This window comes from Condylura cristata, unplaced genomic scaffold, assembly GCF_000260355.1.
Source record: "Condylura cristata isolate star-nosed mole 26May11 unplaced genomic scaffold, ConCri1.0 scaffold00001, whole genome shotgun sequence".
Lineage (NCBI taxonomy): Eukaryota > Metazoa > Chordata > Mammalia > Eulipotyphla > Talpidae > Condylura > Condylura cristata.
This window is the reverse complement of record NW_004567102.1, coordinates 74,637,443-74,654,096: the sequence shown is the minus strand read 5'-3', so window position 1 is coordinate 74,654,096 and position 16,654 is coordinate 74,637,443. Positions and strand designations below refer to the sequence as shown.

The window sequence follows — 16,654 nt, the reverse complement described above, 5'->3', positions numbered from 1 at the left end:
CTGTCTCTGGTGAAGCCTCTCACTGCCCCTGAGCCTCTGGCCTGTACCCCAGTTCTGTATGCACAAATAAATAAATCTTTAAAAAAAAAAAAAGATTTGAAATACTGGAGCAGAACAAACTTAAGTGGGAGGGCATAAACAGAAAATCCAGTAACAGGAACTCAGGTTCCTGTGACTTTCTGGATACGTGCACAGGTGTATGTATGTGCGTTGTGAAAGGTCTATCCAGGACATAATTCACGGATCTGTAGATGTGTCTGGGATCCCTCAAGCTAGAAAGGTTTGATGAGCTGTAGATCTCCTATATTTAAGATTCAGATTAATAAAAGAAAGAAAAAAAATCCGTCCAAATTTGGGATGGTAAGAATAGTTCATACAGAAGGTGGTCTTACAGAATTCAAGTGAAGAAATATTTATGGCGGTGACCCTTGTAAGTGTACCAGAAAGATCAAGAATGATAAAGACTGAAAAGATCTTTACCTGTGCATCCGAATTCTGGTAAATGAATTATAGGACTTACACTTCAGTATCATGGCAGTGAAGAACACCAGAATGCCAAAATTTGATTAAAGAGTGAATGCAAAAAGAGGAAAGAAACTTGGCTATGAAAGAAGTGAAGTAGGAAAGGGAGCTCTAAAGGCTGAAAACTTGGATAAGTGTACTAAGGCAAAAGATATTAAAGAAGCAGAAGCTGAAACCAGCTCCAGACAGACTGCTACAGAAACACCTTGAATGTTTTCTGCTTGTTACTCTTCCCTATCACACTTAACTAGGTTCCTCTCTGGTGGGACTTCCCTTAGCTCTTCTTTAGTTATGTCTGTTTTAGTAAGACATCTGTGAAAACTAAAAATCCTTTAAAACTCAAAATAACTGACAGCATTTCAGCCATGGTAACATGTAAGAGAGGGCCCTGAAAAGCAGGTCCTGTGTTTCTTACATTGCTGTGGTGTTGGGAGTTAAGGCAACTCAGGCTACTTCTGGCATTGATACGGTATCTTGAGAAGACAAAGGGCGATAAGGGACCAGTATTGTGGGAAACAAGGTTTAGGCTAACTGCATTTTCACTGCCCCATATTACAGAGCTTAGAGGTTGAGATAAGAAAATTTGAAGAGTTATGATTCAGATAAGATATTTAAGAAATTCTTTAAGATTTCATAGTTTCCCTGCATGGTAACAAATTTCAACAGGCAACACCCTTTTCATGGGAAACATTTACTTCTTGATATTTAAATTTTCAGTGTTCCTTTGTGAGCACTTTTAGTATAGCAAATTGACATTGCTTTATAAATAATAAATATTCATTCATGAAAATTCAATATAGGAACAGAAATTAAATTTGAAGATGATTTCAGTGAAAATGTGAAATTAATAAATGTAATTAGGATGCTATATTAATAAATGAATCCTTACTTTACAAATATACCAAACTATATTAACAGATATATGAAACATAAAAAATTGTACATAAACTTTTATTTCTACCCAGTTCTGGTTTCAACATCTGCAGAGAAGAGTCACTTAGGCCATCACTTTTCCCAGGCAGACACATTTCCAAACCAGGAGATTGCTAAGGAAGAAAAGACAGTCCTTTCTTCTGAAAAAGAATGTATCAGGAGTGTTTTTAGGATAGTAACACTAAGGAATCATTTTCAGAGTGTGTTCACTGATTACACAAAGGTGTTTAGAGACTATTTACTGAGCATTATCTACACTACAAAGGTTTGAGCCAATTTTCCTTTAAAAATGTAATCACTGAAAATGGGCAGTTGATGAAAGCTGACAAAGCTATTAATCTATTAATCTTTCTTCTTTACCTGTTGTTCTTCCAAAATTTTGCTGAAAGGAGTCACTATTTATACAAGTTGTGGTTAACAAATAGATTAATGTGTCGCCAACAACTCGCTCACACCCTACTTAATGATCATCCAAATAACACAGTATTAAACACACACAGGGAGTTGCAATAGTGGAAATAGTAATAATAATTCATTTCAATTCTTTTTCTATAATTATACTAAATTGAATTTTAGTGTTTTCATAAGTGAATATATGTAGAATAACAATGGTTTCTAGAAATCACTAATGCTCATAAAAAGCTTGGACATCTTCATATAGACTACTTTGTAAAAATAAAATACTTTTATTTTTATTGACTTAAAGTAATTCAATAATCTGAAAGTGCTACATGTGGCAATCTGTTAGGGATGAAAGAAAGACACCAAAACTGAATCAGAGTTTTTTGACTGTGAAGGACAGAAATGTATCTGAAAAATGAAAGGAATCCAAGAGTTAGTAATTAAGTGAAAAATTCTGGAGATGAAAACAAAAGTCAGTAAAAATCCAAAAATTTCTAGAAAAGAATAACAGCAAAAGTTAGGTACTTATGAATTGCATCTTATCTCTACATCCACAGTAGCTACCAAATGAAAGTGCTTGATAAATGCTTAAGTAAATGCAATTTGTTTGAACTTAAGACTATTCATTGAGTTACACTACACCCCTCCTCCGGAAAGAGCAGTCATCAGTAAAATAAATAAACTGCTATAGAAGGCACTGTCTGTTCTTTGTGAAAACTGATGGACATTAGCCAGTATCTCAACTTGAATCACAGCATAGGCAAATGCTTGCACTTATAACTGAAGGCCACACCAGGGAAACTGTCTACCCGTGGAGGTCACAGTTCTGAGTATGTTTAATTAAATTGCTTTAAGAAAATGAATGATGCAATAAAATAGAATAAGAAAAAATTACTGCTAAATTAAACATTCCTTCCTGAAAAGGGCAAGATTTGACTTGTCTTAAAAAACAAAAATTGGGGGAAAAAAATGCCATCTTTATTTAGGTATATTCCCCCTCTAGGTTTAGAAAAGTACAGAGAAACAAAAAGATCCAACTCTGAAATTACAGGAATATTAACAATGTATGGATTGTGGGAAGCTGGGATAGTTAATATTTGAAACAAATGACATAATGTGTTAATGTTAAATGCAGTCAGTTTTGTTGTAGCTTATTTTCATTAAAATTTATTTAGCAAGAGGCCTTGGAGATTCTACTCACTGTCTACCAGAAGCTGACTCTGAAATAACAGCTCGTATTCCACAGACATTGCCAGCCAGGGAATGTTAGGCATGAAAGCCCGTTTTCCCCATTGGTTACTGTACTGATCGCTGTATTTTGGAAATTACGATTACCACAAACAGTCACAATGTTCCGGAAAAAAAGGAAAGGTTAAAATGTTAATAGAGCAGACTTTTCTTCATTTATTAAGTTTTGCTTAGCTAACAAGCTTAGATATAATCTCTGTTACAGGTATTTCCTGTCAGTTAATAAATGACTTGGGTTCTTCAACTCCCAGAGCTGATGATTAAGCAGCAGGAAACTCCCTCTCCCGTTATTACTCCTGAAGCACAGGCCAGGATATCTGTGTGGACCCGGTGGGGCTGTTTAACATCACTGTGGAATGTCCAGAAGACCACGATAAAAGTTAAAGGAATTCAAATGTCCTGACTCTGGGTTCCTCTGATTGAAATCATTTTTTGGAAAAGATTTGTGAAAACGACTAAAGTCATTTTGAAAATGATTAAGCTCTACGGGTGTGTATTTGATGCACTCCGGCAGTCACAAGGCTTGGGGCACAGTCTTAAACAGTTTTTTTACAAAAATATATGAAAACACCCAAATATAAGCCCCAGCAAAGGCACAAGTGCAGCTCAGACCATTTCTTAGCCTTGGCTACTTATTTTTCCTAATCTTCAATTTCCTCTTTAATGTGAAAGGAGGGCCCTCAATCGGAGTTCCCTAATAAATGTAAACGCCTGTCTGGGTCAGAGGCCTTCAGGAAAAGGGAAGAATCTGAGACTGTAAGGGCCGGAAAACGGGGAAGGCTTCTGAGTGTTGACCAGGTGGAAATGACCAGAGCAGCATTAAGTTTATTGCTTATCAGGCAATCTCAAAATTTATTTTTATATGAAATCTAGTTTTGTTTTGTTTTGTTTTGTTTTTTTCATGCTGGCAATCAGTCATTTAAAAGCACTGTTGGGGAAAATAAGTGAAAACAAGTAGATGTTGCCATCACCACCCATGTTAAAGGCTACAGATTCGCCCACACAGCCTGTGACCTCTGACCCAGGGCCCTTTGCGGGTCTTTTTCAGTGTTGTCCTTAGGGTAATAAGCTTCAGAAAATTGCACCCTCTTGATTCTTCAGACTGATGTTAGGCCTTAGCATATTTTCTCTTAAAGGACATATGTTAGGATATCTCTCACAGTTTGTCATAGAAATAGAGAAGCAGTCACAAATAATACAAAACTCATGGGCTGGGCTATGCTTCAATAAAACTTTATTTACTAAACTTTATTTATAAAAATTTAGGTGACTGGCCAGAGGTCTAGAAGGTGTCTTACAATGCCTAGGGATTTTTCTAACCTATATTCCCCAGTATTTACTACATTAATGTATCCGAGATGCACTGCAGGGAAGTAATTTATTAAATTTTGTTGAAAATAAATAATGTGTTAATAAGCAAAATAAATCAGACAGAAAAAAGATAAACTGTTGAAGCATGTCCTTTATATGTAGATCATTGAGAAAGTAAAGAACCAAGCAAAAGACAAAACTTGCAAGCCTTCCATGCATCTGAAGCATCCAGCAGCAGTAAGAGAGGGAGGGGCAAGACAAAGTCAAAACAGCAGTAAGAGAGGGAGGGGCAAGACAAGTCAAAACAGGACAAGGGACTGTGGTGATGGATCACAAGTGCTTTGGTGGTGGGAGAAATATGGGCAACAACATTTGAGAGGCAAGATCAAGTATTACACAAAAATGAAGTATGTAAGATAATAGATGAGTACGTTTAATAAAAACGAAGAATGAAAAAACACGTCAACATGCAGGAAAGCCAGTGTTTTCCCAAAGAATGCACACTGGCAGAAGAAAAAGCTCCTAGACCTTTGTACTTCTCATTCAGGCAAGAAGTTGCTTTCCTACTCCAGTGCTACTCATCTTCTGGCCTAATTAATTCTAGTTGAGAGAGCACAGCTCTAAGCCAAACTTTCAGGGTTCAATTTCTGGCTTGGGTGACAATGGATTAATATCTCTGTGCCTCGGATGTCTTATCTGCAAGTAGGATTAATAATAAAATCACATCATATGATCTATGCTGTAAAAAATAAGGGCTTATGTGTAAAGTTATTCATACCGTGCCCAGTATAAACAAAGTTTTGAGTTTAAGTAGATTTTAACTATTTGCAATTGTAAATATGATTAGCTAACTGTACTTTATACCCTTAGCTTGTCATGTCCTCAAATATTGTCCCACAAAAAGGCAAATATTAACTGGTCGATATTTTAATAGTTTTATAATGGCTATGGATCTGGTGTAAAAATAACCACCTGGAATCCAGCATGAGCATCGCGGCCCTCTCTCCTTACTGTTTACCACCCCACACCAGACACCTGCCAACTTGATCTCAGTTTCCTTACTGCTGTGGAAAAGGCTTCTTGGGTTTCCCAGGGGGTTCTCTGCAGTTAATCTCATACTGAGAGAATGCCGGGAAACACCATTACCCCTTGTCAGGTCTAAAGTCTCCTGAAACAGTGCCATCACTTACCTTACCCAGAAGAAATACCTCTCAAATGACATCACCTAGTGACTCTTACCAACTGCAGGATGCCACAGACCACGTGGAGAAGTAGGGGGCCCACACAGAGAGGAAGGTATGAGAGTTCCTCAGGCCAGAAGCAAAATTAGAGGCTAGGAAAACTCAACAGGTGGCTTTAAGACTAAGTGTTCTAAGAACTGGGCATAAGCTTCTGGTAGAATATCCCCCAAAGTCACACACATGTGACTTCTCGGCATCAGGTTCCTTCTTCTCTCCTTTATTAAGACTTATCTCAGTGGTTGAAAAGTATGTTATCAACACCTTTGACTTAGTTATATGACATGCAAAACTGATAATGAAATGTCTACTTTGTGATTGAATCAGTGCAAGAATAAAATAAGGAGTGCTAGAATTGACTTACAAGATCAAAAGCTTTCACTGAATAAGCATGGCTTGCAAGCAGATGCTTATGTATATATGTGTATCCGAATATGTGTGGGTATGATTTCTAGTTTGTCAGACATATTCGTAGAGCAATATAAAATTAGTGACAAGGTCACAGACTCACCACAGCTAAGATTGCTTTCAGCTTTCAGAGCCAGGGTTGGGATATTCCAAAAATCATTTTGCCAGTCAATTACATTCCCCTTCTCATTGCAGCTGAGGTTGGAAAGCATTTTAGAATTCATGGTAAAATTCCACAGCCGGAAGTTGTACATGTCCCCTTTGAGAGAAGAGGCTTCACTCTGATCCGAGCCTAAGGACAGCTTCCCATTCCCAGGGATGACTTGGTTAATGGTAGAGTCACATGAGATGGTTTCATAGCTTCTTTTAAAATGAACACCAATAGAACCCAAAGAATTATTCCAAACGATGCAGAGCTGTTCAAAGCTGTCAGTGAAAATGTCTTCTTTATCCTTTACAGGTAGCACACTGTTCAGTAAGCATTTTGAACCAGAAACAGATAAAAAGTAAGCACTTCTGGACTTGCCAAAACTGAGCATTTGTGTTAAGGATGCATCTGAGTAGGAGAAAGCTGTCCAGTCATTGTCTTCCTTGCCAACTTTAGTGGCTTCAAAGCAAAGTGTGAAAGCGCTGAGCTCTGGAATAGAGACACTTTTTGCAACAGATACCTGGTAAGCATCTAGTGTCTGGGGTAAAATGACCTTTTGATTCCTTAAAGACACAGCAACTAGGACAAAACACAGTTAACAGGAAAACAACATTAGCCTTATAGACAGGGCAACAGAATGCAAAATGTCTAATTGTGCACAACCTTCCACCGACTTTACTCCCTTTTACCCACCCTTTCCCCATCTCTCCCATTCATCTCTGCCCATTCATCTCTGTCACAACTAAAAAAAACAATGAAACCATCCGTTTGGACTCTAACCATGGCTGGATCTCACATCAAACCTTTCAATTATAGACAGTCCAATTGGTAGCAGTTTTTTCTTTTCTAAAATCCCTGAATCGTAACACACACATACAATCACTTTCAGGAAAGTTCTGTTTACATATTAAGATTTCCAAAACTATTATTTTTCAAGTAAATTCCAGCTTGATAGCTAGAATTTCTGTTTTCCTTAACAATTGTCTTTCTTTCTTCCCAAATCTTACTACTTTCTCAAATGCCAGTCTATCTTAGGAATAAAGTAACACAATTCCATGGGCGAGAGGGAGTCCATAAAGGAAATGGAATTTTAAACTACATTGTCTTTATATCTGGGAATTTGAACTAGATTTCCATGGGCAGTAAGGAGCTTGAGGAAAAAGGATGAAACCTCCTATCTTAGCTCTTCCAGACAGAAGAGGGCTTGATATCCACCTTTTCTACCTTAGCTCCTTGTCTGTAAAAGAAAAGACATTATCATTTACTGTACAGGTGTTCAATAATAATTAAATTAGCTAAAACCTACAAAGCTATAGGGCAGGACTTAGTTATAGTCAACATATAGCTACTATTGAATAATAATATATATCACTAGTATTGTATGTATAACAAATTCAAATTATTACATAATTAGCCTACTCCTTTTGTGACATGTGAAATTACTAAATAATACAATGGATTTAGCCCTATGCTAATACAATAGACACTGTGAAACATCATGATCTTATTTAAAAAAAGTGCTTTCCTTAAAAATATTGTTTAATACTGGCTTCATATGAATGTTAATTTGAATGTATTTTAATATACACCAAGATAGAACTGATAAAAAAAATCATTTTAATATAAAAATCTAGTTAAAAATCGCTTACAGAATTTAACAGAATCATGAATTTTAGTCTTCTTTTAATATAAAGTAGTTTAAATGTATCTACCCAAAGGAATATTTATATAATATGAAATAAATATCCTATATGTATTACTAAAATTAAAAGATTATAAGGATATATATACACACACAAATCTAAAATCAATTTTTATTGTTATGATTAAGCTTGGTTGAACAGCTAGCTTCTTTTTTATTTTCGAATGGCATAGAATATTTTACTAATTCTTAAAACATTATATTTCACAAATTAAAGCATGTGTGTCTCAATTATTCATACATATACCAAATTACACACACATATAGCAAATGTCAATTACACACACATATACCAAGGGTCAGTCACAAACTAAATAACTGATGCAAACACAATTTATAGTAACTTGGGTCAATCATTTTATACTGGTAACTTTCTTTTTTGTTTCTTGGTTTAAACACAGTATCTACTTAAGGAATTAAGGAGAATAAAAAAGTGGCCATGACTATTTGTCATTATCTTGAGTTTTCCTTAAGCTGAGTCAAGTTTTAGAGATGAGATTATTTAAATTATGATATGCCATATTTTGGGAAATATATTTAATAAAAGTATATTTTATTTCCTTCAATTGCCATTTTTAAGGAACCTTTCCAGTCTATGTTGTTAATTAGCTTCAGTTATAAACAACTCTTTTTATTTTAATTTATATGCTAACTTTCTCTATTTGTCCCCTAGCACAGGTCCTTAAAAGGACAACATTTTCAAAACCTAAAACAAAATGATTTCCAAATAGGGAGTATTTTAAATGTTCAGTGAAGAGATGCTAGAATTGCAGATTTTAATTATTAGCAGCAGAATAGCTGCAATGTCTTCCCAACAGCCTTTTAATGTCCTATTTATAAACAATATGAAGGAATTCAGCTCTACTGTAACCAGATTTTGGATCTGGTAACTATATACCACTAACGAGAATACTCAGAGGATATTAACAGATTCCTGCTCTTTAATTCTAATCCTAATCACTCACATTCACATAAAAGAGCATAAGTCTGTCTTCTGGTCTTTGTGTTTATTGTAGAACATGTTAAGTGAAAGCAGAAGGTTGGCACTGCCTTCAGTTTACATACCTCTGATGTAGCTGGCATTGAAACCTTTCTTCTGGATGCTAAAATCACTTGAAAAGGACACATGCATCTCATTCGCACTTGAGTTAAACGATAGGCCTTTGGCAGTTGCACCACAAAATTTAGTCTGGCTCTCTCCATTATCAAGGGATAATGAGTCATAGATGCAATTGGGAGCTTCTTCTATGTCAAAGTCGTTAAATGTTATCTGAATGATATAGCCAGCGGGGGCTCTCAATGTCCACACACAGGCCTGGGAGTTAGGGTAGTCATTAGGGTAGCACGGAGAAGTGAAGGTCCCCGAAGGGCTGGAGAGCACAAGTCTGCAGTTGGTACATCCCCACACTGTTGGCCAGACACGAGAGAGACAAAGAGATGGGCTGAGATCAGAGGAGTATAATAAACCATGAATACCACATTCTGGGGACAACCAGTAAACATTTTACAAAACCAAATATAACCATGAAAAGTAAGGGGAAATGAAACCAGTTCAAAGAAAAACAGTAGAGCAACAAAAATGTTAAAGAAAATACACAATTTAAAAGCAATGATTGGGGTTGGGGGGGGGATCATATTGTGGGAATCTGATGAAAGTGAGGGAACCTCTCCAGAAAGATGCGGGAATATGCAAACATGACACTCCGTTTTAGGGAGTACCAGGGGCCCCTGGATGTAATGATATATTTCACAAAGATAGGAGTAACTGAGGAGAGTAACTGGGATGAAGGGGTCATGAAAATAATGAAGTGAGAACTCAGTGTTAAAAACTTTGGATATAAAGAAAGAAAACGCTTAGGAAACATTTACATTGAAAGCTACCGATACAAATTTTTCTAAAAGTGGTATTGTGGGGCTCTCTCTGGTGTTGCATGCGGTGGAAGAACAGCTCTATGAAGCTATCCGTAGATGCTTCAGAAGAAGTTGAATCACCAGTCAGGGAGGTGGCCTGCATGGCATGGCCTTGCCTGTCACCCTGCTGCTCCCCTCTGCAGTGTATTTCAGTCTAACTGCTTTTTCTGCTCCCCACTCTGTCTCTAATGAATTCTCTCACCTCCACCCCTCTGGCCTGTACCTAGTTCTTGTATGCATAAATAAATCAATCTTTAAAAAAAAGTGGTGTTAGGACGGATGGTACTTTTCCTAAAATTCAAATAAAAAGCATCACCTAGTGTGTGTGGAATATTGATAGTTCTAAAAGTGCTTTCATTATCCAGTTTTTTATAGTGGTAACTATATATTTGTTTAATCATCTCACTTATGTATTCAGAAGTAGTACTGAGTGTGTTTTATGTCAGACACTAGTCTAAAAGGTATATAGAAATGAGGGGGAAAGGCAGTCTTCAAATAGTTCTTACACTTCAGTTTTAGAGCCAAAGTAAAACAGGTAGTTAGGACAAGTAATAAAAGAGGTAGGAAGACAAGGCTCATGATCCCTTATCCAGGGTTGTCCAACAACTGGAACCAGAAAGTAAGATCTAGCATTTTCTTATCTAGCAGTGCTTTTACATGTAATATTCATGTTGCTTTTAAACATTTGTTTAAATTAAAACAGCAATCTCATTCATCTAATATGCTCAATTAAAATTAAAAACACTGCTATGAAAAGGACACATACATTTTCAAACAACAAAATCCTTTAACCCAGGTAGTAGAAATTACTTTAAATGTATGGTGGCCCACCTCTTTGACTGAGTTGATTAAAGCAAATACAAAATGACTTTTCTTGAAATGACAGTTATGATAAATACCACTTGTTCTTCAGTGAGGCAATCAAGGGTGCAACAGCTAGATCACGCTACCCCAGTCGGGCTTCTCCTTTTTCTCTTCCCTGCGGCCACCTCGTGGCTGCCTTGCCCAGTCTGCATCCCACTCATGTTGTCTAGCTTGACTTCCCTCTGTTCTTCCTCCCAAAGTCTCCAACAGCTTGTACCAGGTTGAAGACACACAAGGGAAACCAAAGTCAAACATCCTCAAGTGTCCAGCAAGGTCTCCGCTCATCTGTCTTTGGTGCAGTGTTCCTCTTCTTTTGTGGCACTAATTGTGGGACTTTGATCTGTGCGCTTACTGCTTATTGTGTGTCTTCTCCCACTCTGAGCTCAATCAACAAGCAGAAGTTATGCCTGACCACGTTCTCCATCATCAATTTCCTCAGGACTTCACGATGTCTCTGGCAGTTTTAATACAATTGGACATTTATAAACAAATGGGAACATGCCCAAATTAAAGAATGACTAATTATGGTAAATGAAACTAAGTTTTCAAAAAAAAAAAAAACCTACACTTCTATTATGGAAACAACAATGTATGCCAGTACAATATTTACTCATTATATAATACTCAATGAAAATATTTTTATAAATGTCTAAGTCCAACATAAATATAAAGAATGCCTGAGCTCTGGAATATCTTTAGAGGGGTTTTGGGTCTCTTCCAATTATTTCACTCACTGACCAGACTTGAAGTGACTGGGCCTACGTGATAAGTTTATCACGTAGATAAACTTATCTACGTGACTAGAAAATAAACAATATTTATACAGTGATAGGCAGTTAGGAAAGGAAAATAAGATATAGTCCATATATGTGTCACTGGAATATGTATACAGGTAGCATCATTTTCCCTAAGTGAGTCAAGAATCAAGTAATGTTCATGACTTCCTTTACCTAGATACATTTTTTTCCTACCAAGTTCTTCCTCAAGGGCATCACAGTACAAGGAAGTTCAATCTGACTGACTGTGTATTCTTGAGTACACTGATTCTCTGTGTCTCAGTTTCACCACCTTAATGCTGCTGATAATAACAGCACTGACTCCTGGGTCTGTGGGAGTGTAAGGGGGAAGGCTGTCTGAACGAACTCTACAGATAGAGGTTTCGTGGACTCCACCCCCCTCCCAGGCACTGAACTACAAAGCCCACCAATACCAAAGAGAAGCACGCTGGGACCAGAGGGTGGAGTTAAGCCACCCAATTTGGCTATAAAACCAAACATGTGGTCTTGGGGGGTCTCTTGGCCTTGTGCCTTGCAGCTTATCTCTTGGCTTTCCATTGGCTTTCAACGTAATAATTCCAGGTCAGCGGAACTGGTAGGGTACATTAATTAACTTATTTCTCTTTCCCTGAGTTATTCATTTCCTTTGTAAATAAACCGATTATTGATCTTTGTGTGTGTGTCTGCAGTTGACTCGTAAGTGCACAGGTGAGGACGCACAGTCAGGCTACCCAATTGGGTTGGCCTGTAACAGGAGGAGTAGATAGGTGAGTACTGGAATGTGCTGGGGGCTACACTGGGCACACAACATGACTTTAGTGTTGGCTATTTATTATTAGTCATCTCTGTTACATAATACATACAATATCTGTGCATTGTGCATCGGTACTTTAGATGAGGAAAATTTCCACCTTAGTAGAAACTCCTTTTCCCTTAGGCACTCATTTAAAAAAATTTGAAACATTCTTCTACATGATTCTCATTTATGGCTAGTATTTACAGACAGTACTATATAACAGTGGTCTTAACTGAATAAAATTGCAATTAAACTGGGCACAGACTCACTTATATATCACAGCAAAGGTGCTTTCACTTATATTATCTCATTTGACATCATAACTGTGGGGATTAATACCATCTCCATCTTCTGATGAAATGAATAAGTTAATAATAAATTATATAATTTGCTCAAGATTCAAACCAGTTCTACTGAATGTAAGTAGAGTTTTTCTAGGAAATAAATGAGTGTCACAATTACAAGATCTGGGGCACAGTGATGGACTCAAGTACTGTTTTAGGAAATAACATTTTTACTGGGCAGTTTCATAAACATAGTACAATCACCTTAAAATCAATATACTTTAAGAAACTAATTTTTAAATATTAGTAAAGTATGTTAGAGAGTCTAAAGTACAGTGCTTTGGATTTGCCCATCTGAAGCAAACAAATTTAACTGCTAATTCATTCTTATGCTTTGAGCTAATTCATTAAGAAATTACTGTTTTCTCTCCTAAAGGCAGGGTTATTTAAAAAAAAAAGATGCCTCTGGAGTAGCCAGAGGATCCTTGGCAAAATCAGAGTTCACATATGTCCTACCTAACTCAAAATATCTGATTCAAGATGTTTTCGAAGACAGAATACTACATGCACATCTATAATTTATAAATGCAAAGTTTTCAAATAATCTAAACAAAGGGGACAAGTTCTACCCTGTACTTGCATATGTTTAGCAGTTATTTATTTGCACACGAATAACTCACTCCTTAGAGAAACTCAAATCTAAAATGGAAAGCCTCGCAGCTGTGACAAAGCCTATACCCACTTACAATTAGAGACAGATAAAATAACTATTATTTTATTGAGTTTTTTATCTCAGAGATTTGGACTCTTCAATTTGCTGTAAGTACTCCTCTATAAGTCAAAGATTATGTTCTTTAAAACTCTCAAAAATAAGTTCCAATTCCAAAGATATAAGTGAAATCCACAGTGCTACTTTAAACACACATTTCCATGTGGCATAACCACTTTTCCAGTCATGGGTTACTTGGTGACCAAAATAAATGCATTTAAATTAAACCTTGTTCTTTATTTGAATGTCTATAAAAATGTTGCTAATACATTTGTTGGGAAACTTGGCTGACGAATATCATGTCCAGAAAATTTAATTTCCGTTTCCGCTTGCTCAATTTGCATCTATTTAAAGTCATCGTTTCCATTATCTATGTGATTATATTAAATTCTAATGAGTGAAAAGTCCATTAGTTGCTTGAAAGGTATTTAGTAACTTTGGTCTCTGAAGATCCAAGAGACAACAACTGACAGCCCTCGGACCAGCTCTAAGGTCCAAACCACATCAAAGCTGGGACCGTCACACGCAACTCCTCCTGGTTGAGTAAAATCAACCATCTGTAAGATCATTAAAATGTAAACTATAAATTATACTTTAGTTGCTGGCATGCATTCAGTGACTGATAATATGCAGAATTGAAAGGCTTCATTCAAGTAAGTAAGCGGTTGCAGGCCTCCCTGCAGAGTTTTTTCCAGGATGGCAAGGAATCTGAAGACAATCTGGATGTGGCATCTGCAGTTCTGTTAATGTGACAGACTTAGCCAGCGTCCCCATACGCCCTCACCATGCCTCTTCAAGCTCAGAGTTCAAAGATAGCATTTCCACGTAAGGCAGGATCGTGCTGAAACCGGGGTGCCACTGGTCACCTCAGTCTCTAGCTAGAACTTCCAGCAGTCGAGCAAGGAGATCGTTTGCTCCCAAACTCTTCCTAAAACATACTTTCCCCAGAGTGAACCAGCAAATTGTTTGATTTCCCTCTGCGATATTTCCACTTCAAAATGTTCTTTGGAAGCACCACAAATGTGAAGTGACCGCAGTGACTTAAGCATGAGTTCAAAAGGTACCACTTGACTTGAATCAGTCCAATTATGTTGGCATCGGTAGAAAACTAACATGAGGTTGAACTGAAGGTTACTTGATGCTGGACAAGTTTTTGAACCTCCAAACACACTCACATATACCGCACCCTCAAACCATCTCTGTCTTCCATAATACTCTTCATGTTTAAACTCCACATCCCATCTTTCCTTAATCACCTTGGCATGAGAAACATTCATATTTAACTGCAACAGCAATACTTTCTGGAGATTTAAACAAGCCAACTCTTGCAAAGCCTTTTACAATCAGTCTATTATCGAGAATACACACTCCTTGCAAGAGGATTAGACAAACTGTGCATGCATACACACACAAACCTACACATATTTTCATGGGAAAATGTTCGTTAAGCTGTGGCGAAGAGAGTGGTCCAGCCTTTTTCTAGCTGTTAAAAAAAATCTAAAGGCAATATGGCAATACATAACTGGAAGCAATGCAAGCTGATTGGTACATCACTTAATCTACCTCCTAAAGAATATGTTCAAGTCTCTTAATGCCTTCCACATTCCTGACTGAAAACCCCTATAATAGACTCTGTATTAATCCTGCTCCATGCCTTCTTGCTCTTTAATGCAGTCTTCTAAATGCTACTGAAGATCACAAAATTGTACAAATTATTTATACCAAAAAAAAAAAAAAAAAAGATCTTATCTCATTCATCCCCTACATCATTTATCCTGGACACTCCTGATTCCTCAGTCACTCTATCCTAGAGCTTCTGCTTGCTGTCTCCCCACCCGCCTCTCTCTACTCTCAGATACAATCTTTGCTATTTCAAGTATGGTCCTCAGACAAGCAGTGTGTTACACAAATGAAACAACCCTGACCTATTAACCCAAATCTGCATTTTAGCAATATCCTCTGATGATTCTCATCTGAGATGTGCTAATTTATTTTTGCTTTTTATTTAAAATACTTTATTGAGGCAATGTTGTTTTACAATGTTCTTTTTGTTTTAGGCATAGAGGAGCTACTTTACATCCCAGCACAGTGGAGAAACTATTCACAATGTGCATTCACACACCTCCCAAGAGGCTGTGCCCTCCTGCATTTCTTTCAGTCACACTGGTCCTACAACCCAGGAAAGAGCATTTAACCTGACAGGAAACAAATCAGGGATTTGGTTACTCAGAATCTCCCTCTGAGAATATGAGTTTTAGACAGAGATAATTTAGTGAATAACGAACAATAGAATGAGAAGTTACATTAACTCGAAGATGGTAGTCACCTCAGCCACTTGCAAACAAAGAACAGGATGAACAGAGAACAAAGGAGAAATGTAGAGAACAGAGAGACAAGAGGAAACGGAATTTTGAGAAACACAGATTTTAATTTTAGATGTTCCATACCCAATCGCAATGGGAGATATTCTTTATAGCTTCTCTTTGGATTCCATACAAAAACCCTCTATTTACTGCCCCCAGGCTGATCCTTGAAGAAGTTTTATTAAGTTTCTCTTCTTTACAACAAAATTCCCCTCAAGCCGACACTTTACAGGTTCTCCTCTTGGCCATCCACACTCATTCTCTCTGGTAATCTCATGCAACACGGCCTTCATTACCCAGATGCTGATCACACAGCTTCTACCAAACACCACACCCACACTCCCAAATGTAGACTCAACATCTCCACTTGATAAACCATCGATCCCTCAATTCAGACATTGTGCTTCAACTACATTGCTCTCATTCACTTTATAATAATTATTATCATCATTATTACTGTTATTATGATGATGATGATGACATCATCCAGCTAGGACTCAGAATATTCACCCCTTCTCTTTTCATTCTTCTACATCATCAAATAGATTGTCTAAGTCATAGTTACTTGATTCAAGATTCCCATCTTTTCTCTCTTGAACAAAATGCTCTATAACTAGTCTCCTTGTCAACACCCTAGTCAATTTGAACTCATCCTCTATAGCCCTACCAGAAACACTGAGGAAAAAGCATTTGCTAATGTAAAAGCATGTTTTCTATAATTTAAGCACTCAGCACTCCACAACTGTCTCATGCACATTTTCTTTAATTACAGTTGTTTTCTTGATCCTCTCTTGGGCACGCTTGCTCCTGACAGCCTACATTTATCTTTCAGGGGTTGTTGACTTTGTTCTGAGTGCTGAGAATACAGTCATAGGTGGCATGTACTCCCTGACTTTATGGCATGTATATATTAATGCAAGTCAGGTAAATAGGCAGTGATAATACAATGCCAAAATTCCTCTAATACAGGAAGGTAGTG

At 37.1% G+C, this 16,654-nt stretch overlaps 1 protein-coding gene across 4 annotated transcripts in view; it reads right to left on the bottom strand.

Moving 5' to 3' along the window:
• ADGRG6 (adhesion G protein-coupled receptor G6) overlaps positions 1-16,654 on the bottom strand; it is a 128,987-nt gene that overhangs the window by 63,808 nt on the left and 48,525 nt on the right. For all 4 annotated transcript variants that reach the window (XM_004673903.2, XM_012723111.1, XM_012723107.1 and 1 more), the window contains exons 3-4: positions 8,978-9,319; positions 6,166-6,789 (exon numbers count right to left, since the gene is read on the bottom strand). In XM_004673903.2, the coding sequence (XP_004673960.2) occupies positions 6,166-6,789; positions 8,978-9,319 (966 nt within the window). The remainder of the gene's footprint in view (positions 1-6,165; positions 6,790-8,977; positions 9,320-16,654) is intronic.